The sequence below is a fragment of the Brassica napus genome, chromosome A1 (genome assembly GCF_020379485.1).
Source record: "Brassica napus cultivar Da-Ae chromosome A1, Da-Ae, whole genome shotgun sequence".
Taxonomy (NCBI): Eukaryota; Viridiplantae; Streptophyta; class Magnoliopsida; order Brassicales; family Brassicaceae; genus Brassica; species Brassica napus.
This window is the reverse complement of record NC_063434.1, coordinates 29,302,178-29,316,717: the sequence shown is the minus strand read 5'-3', so window position 1 is coordinate 29,316,717 and position 14,540 is coordinate 29,302,178. Positions and strand designations below refer to the sequence as shown.

Genomic DNA, 14,540 nt, shown 5'->3' with positions numbered 1-14,540 from the left:
AAGCATCGACGGTTCTTCACAGATTCGGTTCTACAATCCCCTTCCTTTTCCCTCATCGCAAGAGCTACCGTGCAAGAGTGTGGTTTCGCTAGTTCTGATTGCTACAATAACATCGCTGCGTCTCCATTACATTATGCCGTCTCAAGCATCGACGGTTCTTCACAGTTGTGATGAATACTAATTTGCGGAAATAAGGGTTTGATCATGCGTGTTTATTATGATGCTTTTGTTTGTGTATATTTTAAATCTCTCTCCTTTGCATATAGAAAATATCAATTTTGCATTGCAATGTTTAAGTATAAAGCTTCAGTTTCATCCGTATTATATATTTTAGAATTACTGAAGAAGAAGCTTACAATCAAAATAGTGGGTAAAAACAATGATGGAGTATATATATAACCTTTTTTTTTGGTTGTTCAAAAAAAAAAGGAGTATATATTTTTCTTTTTGCATATACATATGTAAACCTAAATCTCTAGGGATTTAAGATTTATGCTCGAGCTCTTGGAATTTCCTCAAGAGCTAATCGACCAACGTTAGTTTGTTTTATTCTTTAGTTTCTATTTTTGTTTTTGCTCCTCGTAATTTTATTGGGGTGCGGATTGATCCTTGGGTTGAACACATTTAAGAGTGGACTAGAGATGCATGTTGTGTGCAAATAGATGGTATGCATTACTCTCATATTATTCATTCAATACAGACCGATGAGAAGTTATTACTTAGGAGTCTAAGATTCAACATGATTTTGACTTTATTTATTTATCTTGTCGGCAAAATTAGGGAAGATTTTATAAACCAAAATTATATTTTTCTTTGGTAGGATTATGTTTGTAGGTATGTCGTTTTTTATAAACAAAAATTATATACATCAAAAATTATATACATCAAATAAGTGTAGAGCTGCATTGTTAGTCTTTCTCTTTTTTTGTTTGCTTTCTATTGTGAGTGATTTTTTATATATTTGTGGTGATCGAATCTCGTAGACTGAAACACTCACGAATCATTAGTTATATAGGTAATACTATGAGATCACTCGACTTTGGAACCTTTTTCAAAAACACCACTAGACATGGAACCATATAATAAAGTTTAAGGGAATATTGTGGTTAATAATTGGCAGTAAAAGTAAGAGTGTACGTATGAACCAACATAAAGGCTCAAAGCGAAGCAAAAGAGAAGGAGAGGAATCAAAGTACTCTTAAAATGTACCTTTTGTACAAAAAGACTGCAGCATTATGTGAGGGCTAGACCTTAACAGGGACCTCCTCTCCATGCAAATAATATCAATCATATAAAGTTATAGATTCTACAGGCTGGCTTCAAATCTTTGTTTTTTGTTATTTAATCTTAAATGGATCTCAGTATATGATCGATCTTCTACGCCCAAAAAAGCAAGTACTCATACTTGTAAACCAAAGCGATAGCCATGTCATAATTCATGGCTTTCCAAATTGAATTAATGGCTAGGTCTAAACTTTGATTAGATTATGTTCTAACTTAGTCAATGTGAGATTCACAACAAGCTACATTCTGATCAATTTGAGTGTTTTGGAGAGTCACTAAATCGTGTTATTCCATATCATTCTTGGTGAAGATGAAATGTACATATGCTGGTGATAAGTTCTATATACTCTTAAAAGTTAAACAAACTTTGTTGTTTATGAGAATTTTATAGTTTTGTTCCCTTCTCTTCATCTTTATATGATTATGGCGAGGAAACTATACAAATTGTCGAAATGTTATATGGAATATACTTAGTAAACGTACACAACCAAAAACAGTCGATGTGATTTAAGTTGAATTATTTAACTAGCTAGACGATGAAAGCAATTAAGGAAAAAAAGAATGAGAAGCTAGAAGAAGAGAACTGTTAAGAAACATCGATTATTAACAACAATTACGACACAATCAATAAACTCCCATAAAGACACATCAAATAAATAAAAATCAATTTACATATAATCAAATTATTTATCATGCCTTCTCGGATTGGTAAGGAGAGATAGTTTGGCGCTCAGACTCAGAGACACGAGTTGCATGGAACTTGGCGATAAAGGCAGAAGCCTTACGGTCGATACCTGGCTCAGCCACGCAATAACGTCTGTCTTCGTCACTAGCCAATGCTTTGCGAGTGTAAACGCTGTCGTCCCAAGAGGCGTCTGCTTCCACTCTGTGAGATTTTCGTGGCTTAAAGAAGCTGAAGAGAGAGAACCTCTTGCTACTGTGTGGTATGTTTCCTCCCATTAGTACTTGTTCTTGATTGTTGTTGGTTTTGGAATAGAACAAGAAGAGACACGAAAGAGACGAGAGAGGTTTTAAATTAGAGGTTGTGTTTAATGTGTTGATGATTTAAGTTGAGATATGGGTTTGCGGATGTATTTATAAGGACTGGCTCATCAAAACATTAACGAGCGAACCAATAATATAACAGTTAATTTATTCTTTTATAATAATTCTTTTTTTAATTTCTTTCACTATTATGAAAATCAAACATACCCATTCTTTCTTTTTCTTTTCTTTTCCCGTCAATCTTAGCAACTCTTGCCTAACTAAGACCACGTTCATTTTTCCAAGAAAATTTTCATTTTACTATCTAATTGAATCCTGAAATAGAAGTCTAGACCTAAGTACTTTTCTGACCAAAGAATTATGAGCGGTCAATAATACTTTAGAATGGGAGAATACACGTTATGATCGGAAGATCATTCTATTTTTGAACCCTAACGTCCGAAAGATAATTCTCCAAACACTTAACTGTGTCCACGCCACTTTGCATGCAAAAACATTTCACCAAAGAACCAAAATCTTCCAAGTATTAATATACATTGTCAACCAAATCAATTGTTTTGCACTGAGTCTCTCGTAGTTTATTTTTTTCAGTGAGCTTTCCAAAACCTTAGTGGGGTATATAATAGTTTTTTTTTTGTAACTGATTATATATATATAATAGTTATGTGCAATTTTTTTCATACATTTGTATATTCCGAATTATTTTATTTTTGTAGGAAATCAAATCAATTAACAATCGTGTGTATATAAATTGTTATGTGTAAATAATGTGTCCGAATTTCAACATGACCAACGACAAGAACCCCAATACATCTGTAGAGTATGATTTAAATGACTTTGAACTCAAGTATCATTTTGAAATACTACAGTGATTGCATATATTACGTTAAAATAAAAATATTATGTAGATTTAAGTATCAAAGTCTATAATTTGGTGGGATGCAATATTATTATATAGCTTAAACAAAAAAAAAAAACAAAAAAGTAGAGAAGAGAAGAGCACACAGTCAAAAGAGAAGTAAAAAAGAATCTTTCTGGAGAATTAAATGATTTTATTACGACAATAAGAGTTCTTTTCTTTTTGATATAAGATTTTACAATAAGAGTTCTTCCTTCTTGTGGAGGAATATATCCAACCACTATAACTTGAAGCGCTATATAAATAATCACTAATTAATACATACATTATGGCACTTTTCACAAGAAAATATCCTAATCTTCTTTGGTAATCTTTCACCTATACACTGTATTTATTTAGCTGTAAACAGAGCTTAAGTACTCCTCCTCCATCCGAATTCATCTCCCAGTTTGACCAGGAAATTAAAACGGAACATATCTCTTTATTTGGAAGTTGGTTTACTGGTCTCGAATCTGGTAATAGGAATATAAGACGGGTCGTAACTTGTAAGTTACTAGAAGATCTAGAAGAACCGGAAGATTTAGAAGATAACATTACATCTATCTATCTTATTAAAACTCAAGTACAAATTAGGTTTGTTTGGAAACATGTATAGTAATTTTTAGAAAATTTTTATTTAGAAACATAAATTGTAGTTTAAAAAAAAATTTGTTTGAAAACATAGATTGCGCAGTTGAAAAAAAAAGTTTGTTTGAAAACGTAGATTATAGTTTTAAAAAATAGGTTTGTTCGTAAACATTGATAGCAGTATATTAAGAGAAAAAAAAGTAATAGGCTTATATTTTTAAGAAAATTTGAAAGTCCATTATATTATAAGAAACTATCTATTTAGTATCTAATCCGGTTCGGTTTAGGTCCGTTTAGGTTTCGGGTTTCCGGAGTCAAAGATTTCAGCCTCATTCTAATATTTATAAATTTCAGTTCGGGTTCGCTTCAGATTTTTGCGGGTTTGGTTCGAGTTCGGATAATCCATTTAAATTACTTTTACAATTTTAAAATTTATTATATATTTATATACTTTAAATTTCTCAAAAACTATAAACAAAATAATATATTAAATATAAATTTGAATAACATATGTCAAAATACATAAACTTAACATATAAATTATTTTAGTTCAAATATTTGGATAGAGAATCAATAATTATTTTAAGTATTTTTGGTGTTTTAAGTATACTTTTAATATTTTATATATTTACTATTGATTGTTTGTATATATTTTTAAGTATTTAAACCAGCTTAAAAGTATCAGATATATTCTAGATATTTTTATACATTAAATCTAAAAATAATTAATATATATAAGTATATAAATCTATTTCGGATACACTCGGGTACCCAGAATACTTCGGTTCAGATCAGATTTGATTTCGGTTCTCCAAAAACAAAATTTTGAATAATTCAGATATTTAATCAATTTCGGTTTGGGTTTGATACTACTTTTTCAGATCAAGATCGTTTCGGTTTTTCAGATTCGAGTATTTTACCTAGCCCTTATATTATTGACATGAAAAACAAATATAAACATATTTTTGAAAAATATATCCGCACGGATCAAAGTCTAGTTAGTATTATTGGTAAAGATTAAAGAATGATATACTTAATATGATTTTGTTAGCATTAAAAAAGATTAACTCTTGTATAACAAAGGGTTTACATTATTTTAGTATGGGATGATTTTGGTATTTCATTTCTTGTAATAACAATTAAATCGTAATCGCTTAAATAGGGCAAAGAAAAGAGAATGATGCAGTAAACTAGTCTCACATTGTAACTACGTTGTTATGAACTTTTAACAAAAAATGTAGAAAAGGAGAAAAATAGCACTCAAATTTATCTGATTGGCTGATGATGATGGTGACGAGTAATTAAAAAAAAGAAATAAATTATTAATTTTAATAGCACAAACACGTGAATAATTCAATATCTTTACTGAATTTTATATATAATTAAGAATGAATTTTATTTTAATAGTATAAAGTTTATATGTTATATGTTACATTAAATAATTGATTATAAAATAATATAAGAGAATTATTAAAAATAAGATTATTCTTATATATATTTATATATATTATGTTGCTATCTGAATATAATATTTTATTATAAAAGTTAAAAAAGTTAAGATAAAAAATAATTGATAATTAAATATTAGTCAAGCAAATAAATTATATAAAAATATTTTTTAAACTATTTCTAAGATATGAGTGTTTTAAAAAAAAAATTAACACAATAGTAAGTATATATTTTAATAAAACAATATTTGACATATATAAATATTTTGATGTTTGATTTAACTATTTAAAACCATAAATAATAACTTATTATGTTAGTTTTAGATTAATAAAACATAAACTAATAAGTATTTATAAGAAGTTTATGTTCGTATGTAGAGGCAAAATACCTAGTGACTAATATTTGATGTTATACATGTTTGAAACCAACTTTTTTTTAACTAAACCGACTGAATTTATGTTTCAGAGTAAAACAAATTTTTTTTTATGTTATGCTTTTAATTTATATATATTTTGGGGTATCTCTTATAATTTTTATTGGCTTAAAATTATGAAAAAAAGATAAACACAAAAAATTATGTAAATTTAATTTATTTTATTAAGATGTACGAAAAATCTAAAATATATAACTTTAAGGAACGGAGAGAGAGTAATGTTTTCCCGTATTTTCATGTTTTAATAATTTTACAATTTTGATCAAGTTTACAATAAGATTTTCCAAATTGGATAACCAATAGAACTCAACTACGTACACTTATTTATTGACAATAAAAAAATAAATGCCAAAAAAAAAAAGACGAGGGTTGTTGTCAAGCTCTTCCCTCTTCTTCCTCGTGCAACTTCCGAGAATTCGATCATAAAAAAAAACTTCAATATCGGATTAGGGTTTCTAAAATCTCCGAAATTCTGAGGTAATTCAATCGCTCATTCTTATAAGCTTTTACACATATATCAAAACTATTGGTTTTAAGGTTCCAGCAGCCAAATTATTTGATTATCCCTAAGTTATGCGGATGTAATGTCAATTGTTAGTATTTATTTATTAAGATTAAGTCGCAGATTCTCTACCTGTACCCAGGAGCTTGAGATTACTAGGGTTAACGAATATTAGACCTTCTGGAATTTAGATTAAATCCTTTTTGCTTCATTCTCTGTAATATTATTACAGTTGGATGACTCTTATTGTCTCCATGAGTAGTGGCTTCAAGTTTCTGGAGCTAAATGCTTGGTTGGGGTTGGGTTAGAATCTGAAATCATTGATATGACATTGTTACAGTTTGATAGTTTTGTTTGTTAACTTGATTTATTGTCTGCAGGACATGTCAGGGAAACGAGTGATAGCAATATGTATGTCCGGAGGACAGTTTCTAACGGAGAAAAGCGGATCATTAACTTACAGAGGTGGCGATGCACACGCAATAGACATCGACGAAGATACGATGTTCAAAGACTTTATATCAGAGATTAGTGAGATGTTTAACTTTGACGCCACCAGCACAGTTTGTCTCAAATACTTTCTCCCTGATAACAAGAAGACTCTCATCTCCATCTCTAACGATAAAGACTTGAAACGTATGATCAAGTTCCACGAGAACTCTAACTCTGCTGATGTCTATCTCATACCCGAAGCTCCCGAGGCTAGCAGGTAAGCAAAAAAAAGCCTCGTCATTAGAGCCGGTTCTTAGATTTTTGAGGCTGTAGACGATTTAGTAACTGCGTCGATAAAAAAATAAATTAAATTTGGAAGTCTATGTCTATGTAATTTAACGAGTTTATTTTTCTTCTTACAGATCTAGCAGAACGACACTGTCCGAAGCGATTCCACCAGCTCCTCTAGACGACATGATAGATGACACAACAGTACCAGAAGATCATCTTCCCCTCTCAGTCTCAGATCCTACTGTTGTAACAATAGAGCAAGTGATGATCCAAGCTGCAGAAGATTCACAGATCGTTACAACTCCATCGATGATTCTCGACGTCAACAATCCCTCAGGAGACATCCTCACAAAGGCGAGAACGCAGCAGTGGCAGAACACAATCACAGGCCTCGGACAGAGGTTCAAAAACGTCGGCGAGTTCCGCGAATCGCTGCGAAAATACGCGATAGCGAACCAGTTCGGGTTCCGGTACAAGAAGAACGATAGCCACCGTGTAACAGTGAGATGCAAAGCGGAAGGCTGTCCCTGGAGGATCCACGCCTCGAGGCTATCGACAACTCAGCTGATATGCATCAAGAAGATGACCCCTTCGCATACCTGCGAAGGCGCGGGAGGCCTCAATGGTCTCCAGACGAGCAGGAGCTGGGTGGCCAGCATTATCAAGGAGAAGCTGAGAGTGTTTCCTAACTATAAACCGAAAGATATCGTCAGCGATATTAAAGAAGAGTATGGGATCCAGCTGAACTACTTTCAAGCTTGGCGCGGGAAAGAGATTGCGAGAGAGCAGCTCCAAGGATCGTACAAGGACGGTTACAAGCAGCTTCCGGTGTACTGCGAGAAGATAATCGAAACTAATCCAGGCAGCATTGTTACATTCGCAACCAAGGAGGACTCGAGCTTCCACCGCGTTTTCGTGTCGTTCCACGCCTCGGTTTACGGTTTTGTAGAAGGTTGTAGACCGTTGGTGTTTCTTGATAGTATCCCCTTGAAGGCAAAGTATCAGGGGACTTTGTTGGCTGCGACTTCTGTCGACGGAGACGACGAAGTGTTTCCGCTAGCGTTTGCGGTTGTTGACGCGGAGAGTGAGGATAACTGGGAGTGGTTCTTGATTCAGCTGAGAACTGCAATCTCCACCTCCGCGGCTTGTCCGATCACTTTCGTGGCGGATAGGCTCAAGAATCTCCAGGAACTTATTCCTAAAGTATTTGTTAACTCGTTTCACGCTTACTGCTTAAGGTACTTAACCGAGGAGCTCATCAGAGACTTGAAAGGACCGTTCTCCCACGAGATCAAGAGGCTAATCGTCGATGAGTTTTACTCGGCGGCTTACGCGCCGAGACAGGACTCGTTTGAGGGGTATGTGGAGAAAATCAGAGGCCTTTCGCAGGACGCTTACAACTGGATTGTGCATAATAGCAAGCCTGATCACTGGGCTAATGCTTACTTTCCCGGTGCGAGGTACAACCACATGACATCAAACTCAGGTGAACCGTTCTTCACCTGGGCTTCAGAGGCCAACGAACTACCTATAACTCAAATGGTTGATCTGATCCGGGGAAAGATAATGGGAATGATTCATATGAGACGGATTAATGGAGATGAGGCTAATGGAAGAAGGTTGACTCCTTCCATGGAGATAAAGCTAGAGAAGGAGTGTTTAAAAGCGCAAGGCCTTAATGTAACGTCCTCATCCGCTGATAACGATTTGTTTCAAGTCCAGGGAGAGACGTATGAGGTGGTGAACATGGCGCAGTGTGAGTGTAGCTGCAAAGGTTGGCAGTTAACGGGGTTACCGTGTCACCACGCGGTTGCTGTTATAAGCTGTAGTGGACGTAGTGTTTATGACTTTTGTTCTAGATATTACAGTGTTGACAACTATAGGTTGACGTATGCTATGTCGATAAGTCCGGTTCCTTTGTTGGATGGAGAGATGTGTAGAGAGAGCTCAGGGGGTGATGTTATGAAGGTTACACCACCACCGACACGGCGGCCTCCGGGGAGGCCACCGAAGAAGAAGACATCTGGTGAAGAGGTGATGAAGCGGCAGCTGCAATGTAGTAAGTGCAAGGGGCTTGGTCATAACAAATCAACTTGTAAAGTATATCCTCCTCTTGAATGCTAGTTTTTTTTTTTTAACTTTCTTCAACTTTTTTACATTTAACAATTCTTTATATGATTTTAGTTTAATTCATTGCTAAAGTTATTACTTATGAACTTGTATCATCTATAAGATCATAGAAATACATGAAAAAATAACAATGAATTTATTTGTTGTTTTTTATAATAAAAAATATTTGTTGACTTTGATAAATATCATAACCCTCAGAATGATTCACTCTTTCCCTACTCACTACAAAGAATAAAGGGTTACAAAATCATCTTATTGAGATTGAATAACAGTAACAAAAACAGGAAGCAGATAGATAAGATATGAATTTCTCTGACTGTTCCCTCTGGTTTTCGTGTTCTGCAAGTAACAACGGATAGATTACAAGCCGAGCCAAGGACACTGGTCCCTAGCATGTTCAGGTACTAACTTAGCCACCATCTCCAGAGGCACACCTTGAAGCTCTGCTTTCACACAACACATTAATAAAGAACATGAGTCACTTGTGTATATGATGCTATTGATATGTGTCACTTGTATATAGTTCAACGTGCAAAAAAAAACCAAGAAAAAAAAAAGGAAGAATGTGGTTAGCACCATGAGGCTTGAAGTTGAATAGCGGTGGATATAAAATTCCATTGGGATCTCTAAGCTCGTCAAAGAAAGGATGGACCAATACATCAATCTACTTGGCAAGATCAAAGGTTCAACAAAATAGAAAATGTTTATACAGAAATGAAGGAAGGATGGTAAGAGAAGTTGCAAATACTCACAGCAGTGAAACGGAGATTGGGAGAGTACTGAAGAAGCCTTGAGACCAAATCAACAGCTTCTGGAGGCATCCCCTTGTGAAATACCTGAAACTCCAGTGAGGAATGTTAACGGCTAGTTAAAGAAGGCATTGAACTTTTTAAAGGTCAGGTTTACCTTATGCCATGGATGAGCTTTAATCTGAGGGAACTTAAAGTCAGTGTAATTGGGGTTCATGCATTTGATTTCCTCCCTTGTTGGTGTTCCCAAAACCTGTTCAGTTCATGAATACAGTCAAGTATATAATCATTACACAACACATAAAAGTGTAACTCTTAAAAAAAAACAAAAAAAAGGTGTAACTCTTTACACTATTAATAGAGGTATATTACCTTTATAATCTCTACAAGTTGATCAACGCGGCTCTCACCAGGGAACAATGGCTGGTATGAACAAAATAAAGATTAGTCAACAACTGAACTAGGATTCGAGATTCGAGATTCGAGTTCAATGCATAAAAAATATATTAAAATTTCTATTATATCCTTAATTAATACTATATTGTTTTATTTGGTTTGGTTAATTAATGAACTAAACGATAGGGAAAAATTGGAAAAACTATCAAACTTATATATTAAAAAATACAAAACCACACTTACAATTAAATAGATTTTAAAATCTACAGCAATATATAATATGAATTGGAGGGAGTATAACCTGTCCGAGAAGAAGCTCGGCAAGAACACATCCTGCAGACCAAACATCAATGGCTGTAGTATACTCAGTGGCTCCAAAAATAAGCTCAGGTGCTCTGTAATACCTTGAGCATATATATGAAATGTTTGGCTCTCCTTTAACCTGTTTCAAGAGTCATCAGTAATCAAATAAACAGATAAGCTCTTCTTCTTCAAGAGAGAGATTCATCAAACTCACCAATACTTTGGCACTTCCAAAATCACATAGCTTCACTTGATGAGTGTGTGGGTTAACCAACAAGTTCTGAGGCTTTATGTCGCGGTGGCACACACCAATACATCGGTGAATGTAAGATAAGGACCTGAATATCTGCACAAAACATAGAAAGACTTAGTGAAATTTCAAATAAGACAAGTTAAAAGGATTGCAATCTACCTGATACGTATAGACTTTCGCGTAAACAAGAGGCATTCGTTGGTTAAGATTGCTGTAATGATTGATAACGTGGTGTACTGTCTCTGGAACGTATTCAAGAGCCAAGTTGAGGTAAAGCTCGTCTTTATCGGTTGTTGAGAAGAAGCAGTGTTTCAAAGACACTACATTTGGATGGTCAAGTAGTCTCATTGTTTGAAGCTCACGGTTCTTGTACCTCCGATCTTGCAAGACTTTCTTTATCGCAACAGTTTCTCCTGTTTCTAAACATTTCGCCTGGGAAGAAGCAAAGACAATTAATGATCATGTCTCAGTGGCAAAGACACTTGGTTCTAAGAAAGAAGAGAAACCAATGTTAAAAATTTCACTAGGCCGCAGTTATGCGTTTTATATAGAATTATTGTTTGGACGGACTAGATCGATTTTTTTGAATTTATAAACCAATTTCTTAAAACATCGGTTTAGAAAAAACATTTTATTAAACCCGATTTGCCAATTAGGCAGCCGTCTATACCGTTTTTTAGAACATTGAGAGAATCTAAGACTCACTTGGAACACAACTCCAAAGGCTCCTTGTCCAACAGCTCGCTCTGCCATGTAACTGATTGTCTGAAGTTTAACATCCAAGAAAATGCTCTTAGAAATAAATCGTCTAATCAAATAGTTGAGGATTAAGAACGGTCACAAAACCTGATTTGGTTGGCCATTTCTTCCAGCTATTGTAGTTACTATATAACCAGTCTCAGTCACATTGCCATATACAATTGTATCTTCCATTTCCTGGTGAACATCAATCATGTCAGTCAACAAATACCATAAGAATACAATCTGAAACAGCATCAAAACTAAAGAAATAGAAAAAAGAGACATACTTTATCATCTTGAATTCTCATGTGAATCATCTCCTCATGTAACCTATCAACATCTGTAACGTTGCCAATAAATTCTCTAACCGCAGCACTAGGCTCCACGCCCACTGTAGCCATTCCAGGAACTATTCCTTTGTTACTCTTCAAATCTTTTTTTTTTAGCAAACTCTACAAATCTTAATCAGATCAACCCTGCAGCAATGAGCAAATGGTTGTTAACGATTTCAACATGGAAAGTTTATGATTTTTTGACAAGATATTGGAAACAATTAGCACCTAAAAGAAGGGTACAGAATCCTAATAAGGAAAATGGTACACATATACATACCAAAAAAAATAAAAAATTTCAATCAAACAAGAGAAATTGATACGTAGACAATCAAAAATCAAATCATACCAAAAAAAAAAGAAAGTCTTAATGATGAGGATGATGATGAATCTCTCTCTCCTTTGGTGTAATGAATAATAATGAATTGATTTGTTAGTATACAAATGAAGCTCTCTGTCTGATTTTGACGAGAGATGCCTATGCTATCATTTGGTGACAGTCATCTCGTAAAGTGAAATCCAAAAGATTATATAAGAAGATCTTTGAAGTTTGAAGTACATTGGGTTTAGTTTTTTTTCCTCCTTTTCGAGTTTGACCATTCAAACTTAATGCAACCTACTAAAAACCTTCATGATCCATCCTTTCTATTGTTTTTAAATATATTTAGGTTGTAACTGGTTAGACTGGCATACTACCAAAAAATAATCTCACAATAATGCGGGTTTTAATGTTAAGAACAATATTTTTATTAATTAATTCATTTTGTAAACAATTAGTGGCATATTAAATAAATTAATCTTACTGTACAACAATCTATTATTGGTCTTTTTTTAATAGGTCCATTCTCAGCACCATTTGTGTTCACACCTTTAAAAAAAAAAGAGGAGTCAAACTCCTATTGCCAAAGTAGCTTAAAGCTAAATTAACTATATTGTGATGACATTTCCGGCTAAGTATATATAGTTTTAAATTGGTTCTTAATTTAATCGAAGGACCGAATAATATAGTAATAATAAAAACAAGGTGGGAAATCTTGAAAATTTGGACAAAGCTGGGAGGTCGGATCGTTGAGAAAACTACAAAGTAGGAGTGATTTATGCATTTCTTGTTTATAATACACACACAATACAGTACATGCATACACACTGGATATGGGATTATGGATATATCGGACGTGTAGAGGCAAGAGATATATATATATATATATATATATATTTATTTATTTTATTTTTTTTAATAGGCAAAAGATATTTAACATGATTGAAGTGGGCTTTGCAAAAACAGTAATATTTTAAACAAATGGGCCAGCATTTTAAATTGAAGTGGGCTTTGCAAAAACAGTAATATTTAAAAAAAAATGGGCCGGAATTATGGTCCCGGCGGGGCTCGAACCCGCGACCTTCGGCTCATAAGACCAACGCTCTAACCAACTGAGCTACGGGACCTGTTTGCTTAAAATGCTACTCTTATTTTCTAAATAATATATTAGATAGAAATTTTTTATGTTAATGCAGTAGTGTTACATTTTGATGGAGCCATTTTAGACAAGACTAGACATATTGTCATGTTACGTTTGAATGGAGGCCATTTTAAACAAAGACTAGACATTGTAATGTTACGTTTGGATGGAGGCCATTCTAAACAAGGCTATACATACAAACACACACCTAGACCATTGTCTTAGATTTTCCTCAACTACATGTTATACTGAAAGAACTAGGTTAAGACCGCGCCTTGCGCGGGATGAACATTATATATATAAATTATTTTATATATTATATGTTTATAACATATTATGAAATAATAAATATATATTGAATAATTAAAAAGTCATTATCTACTACTTATATAATTAAATTGGTGCGAACATATAAATAAATTTAATAAATCAAAAAATATTTTTTCTATTTGATATGATATATAGTTAAATTTAAATGATAGTAACATATATATGGTATATGTTAATATTAATATTTATTAGATGATGCTTTTTGTTCATATTTTTTTATCATTTGTATCCGTTATTGCAAAAAGTTTAAATTAGTGATAACAAAATTTTCACTGTGAGAATAATGGTTTAAGTAATTTATAATATTTTAAAAATTAAGTTGTCAATATTTTTTTAAATTTTTTATCAAAAAATTGTTCAAAGTAAATTTCAAAATTACGATATTTATGTATTTTTATATAACATATAGTTTAATTTAAAATGATACATATATTTATATATTTTTTTTATTTTTGATACTTGTTAAATGAGACTTTCAACTTATATTATTTTTCAATTATTTGTATCATGTCATAACAAAAGTTTTAAATCATAGATCACAAAATTTGAATGTGAAACTTTTAACAGTTTTAGTAATTTATACTCGTTTTTAAAAATTCAAAATATAATATATAAATAATTTTTTTAATTTTTATTATCTGGTTACTATGATTGTTTAATTTATTTTAATAGCTTAAAATTAAACAAATATAATTATAATACACACATATTTTTATCAAATCTTTATTATTCAAAATCATTAATTATCATATATACTTTAGCCACATTAGGCAATTCCGTAATCTTATTTAAGGAAATAATGAATCATATTAATAATGTATTTATTGTGGTTTAATAAAAAGCTTATTATATATTTAAATGGACCAACCTATTTCTCTAAGGATTCTAAAAATCATTCTAGTGATGACACGTGGCTACAAAAAAATGTTGCAATGCTTCTCAAATAATATATAGGGGATTTCCT

General features: G+C 32.8%; 3 protein-coding genes and 1 non-coding gene across 4 annotated transcripts; 1 reads left to right on the top strand and 3 right to left on the bottom strand.

Annotated features, from left to right (window-relative positions):
- Nucleotides 1–932: 932 nt before the first annotated feature.
- Nucleotides 933–4,172, bottom strand: LOC106429269. The gene has a single exon (XM_048761987.1). It carries the CDS (start codon nucleotides 2,242–2,244, stop codon nucleotides 1,975–1,977), a length of 270 nt encoding a protein of 89 aa, XP_048617944.1. The 5' UTR covers nucleotides 2,245–4,172; the 3' UTR covers nucleotides 933–1,974.
- Nucleotides 4,173–5,989: 1,817 nt separating this feature from the next.
- On the top strand, nucleotides 5,990–9,191 carry LOC106429216. Its single transcript, XM_013869963.3, has 3 exons — nucleotides 5,990–6,134; nucleotides 6,540–6,868; nucleotides 7,014–9,191. Exons 2-3 carry the CDS (start codon nucleotides 6,543–6,545, stop codon nucleotides 9,004–9,006), a joined length of 2,319 nt encoding a protein of 772 aa, XP_013725417.2. The 5' UTR covers nucleotides 5,990–6,134; nucleotides 6,540–6,542; the 3' UTR covers nucleotides 9,007–9,191.
- Nucleotides 8,994–13,512, bottom strand: LOC106429254 (shaggy-related protein kinase gamma-like). The gene is made up of 11 exons (XM_013869995.3): nucleotides 11,742–13,512; nucleotides 11,560–11,649; nucleotides 11,419–11,478; nucleotides 10,873–11,145; nucleotides 10,675–10,806; nucleotides 10,459–10,599; nucleotides 10,134–10,184; nucleotides 9,919–10,014; nucleotides 9,765–9,848; nucleotides 9,589–9,676; nucleotides 8,994–9,455 (listed from the first exon to the last, which is right to left on the bottom strand). The coding sequence occupies exons 1-11, from the start codon at nucleotides 11,853–11,855 to the stop codon at nucleotides 9,373–9,375; spliced, it is 1,212 nt and encodes a 403-aa protein (XP_013725449.2). The 5' UTR covers nucleotides 11,856–13,512; the 3' UTR covers nucleotides 8,994–9,372.
- TRNAI-UAU lies at nucleotides 13,159–13,232 on the bottom strand. Its single transcript has one exon. It is a non-coding gene; the product is annotated as a tRNA-Ile (tRNA).
- Nucleotides 13,513–14,540: the final 1,028 nt, after the last annotated feature.

Coding starts and splice junctions, on each gene's coding strand:
- LOC106429269 (XM_048761987.1), bottom strand. CDS start 2,244: ATGGGAGGAAACATACCACACAGTAGCAAGAGGTTCTCTCTCTTCAGC.
- LOC106429216 (XM_013869963.3), top strand. CDS start 6,543: ATGTCAGGGAAACGAGTGATAGCAATATGTATGTCCGGAGGACAGTTT. Junction 6,869..7,013: donor GAAGCTCCCGAGGCTAGCAG/GTAAGCAAAAAA, acceptor TTCTTCTTACAG/ATCTAGCAGAACGACACTGT.
- LOC106429254 (XM_013869995.3), bottom strand. CDS start 11,855: ATGGCTACAGTGGGCGTGGAGCCTAGTGCTGCGGTTAGAGAATTTATT. Junction 10,600..10,674: donor TTGGAAGTGCCAAAGTATTG/GTGAGTTTGATG, acceptor CTCTTGAAACAG/GTTAAAGGAGAGCCAAACAT. Junction 10,185..10,458: donor CCGAGCTTCTTCTCGGACAG/GTTATACTCCCT, acceptor TGTTCATACCAG/CCATTGTTCCCTGGTGAGAG.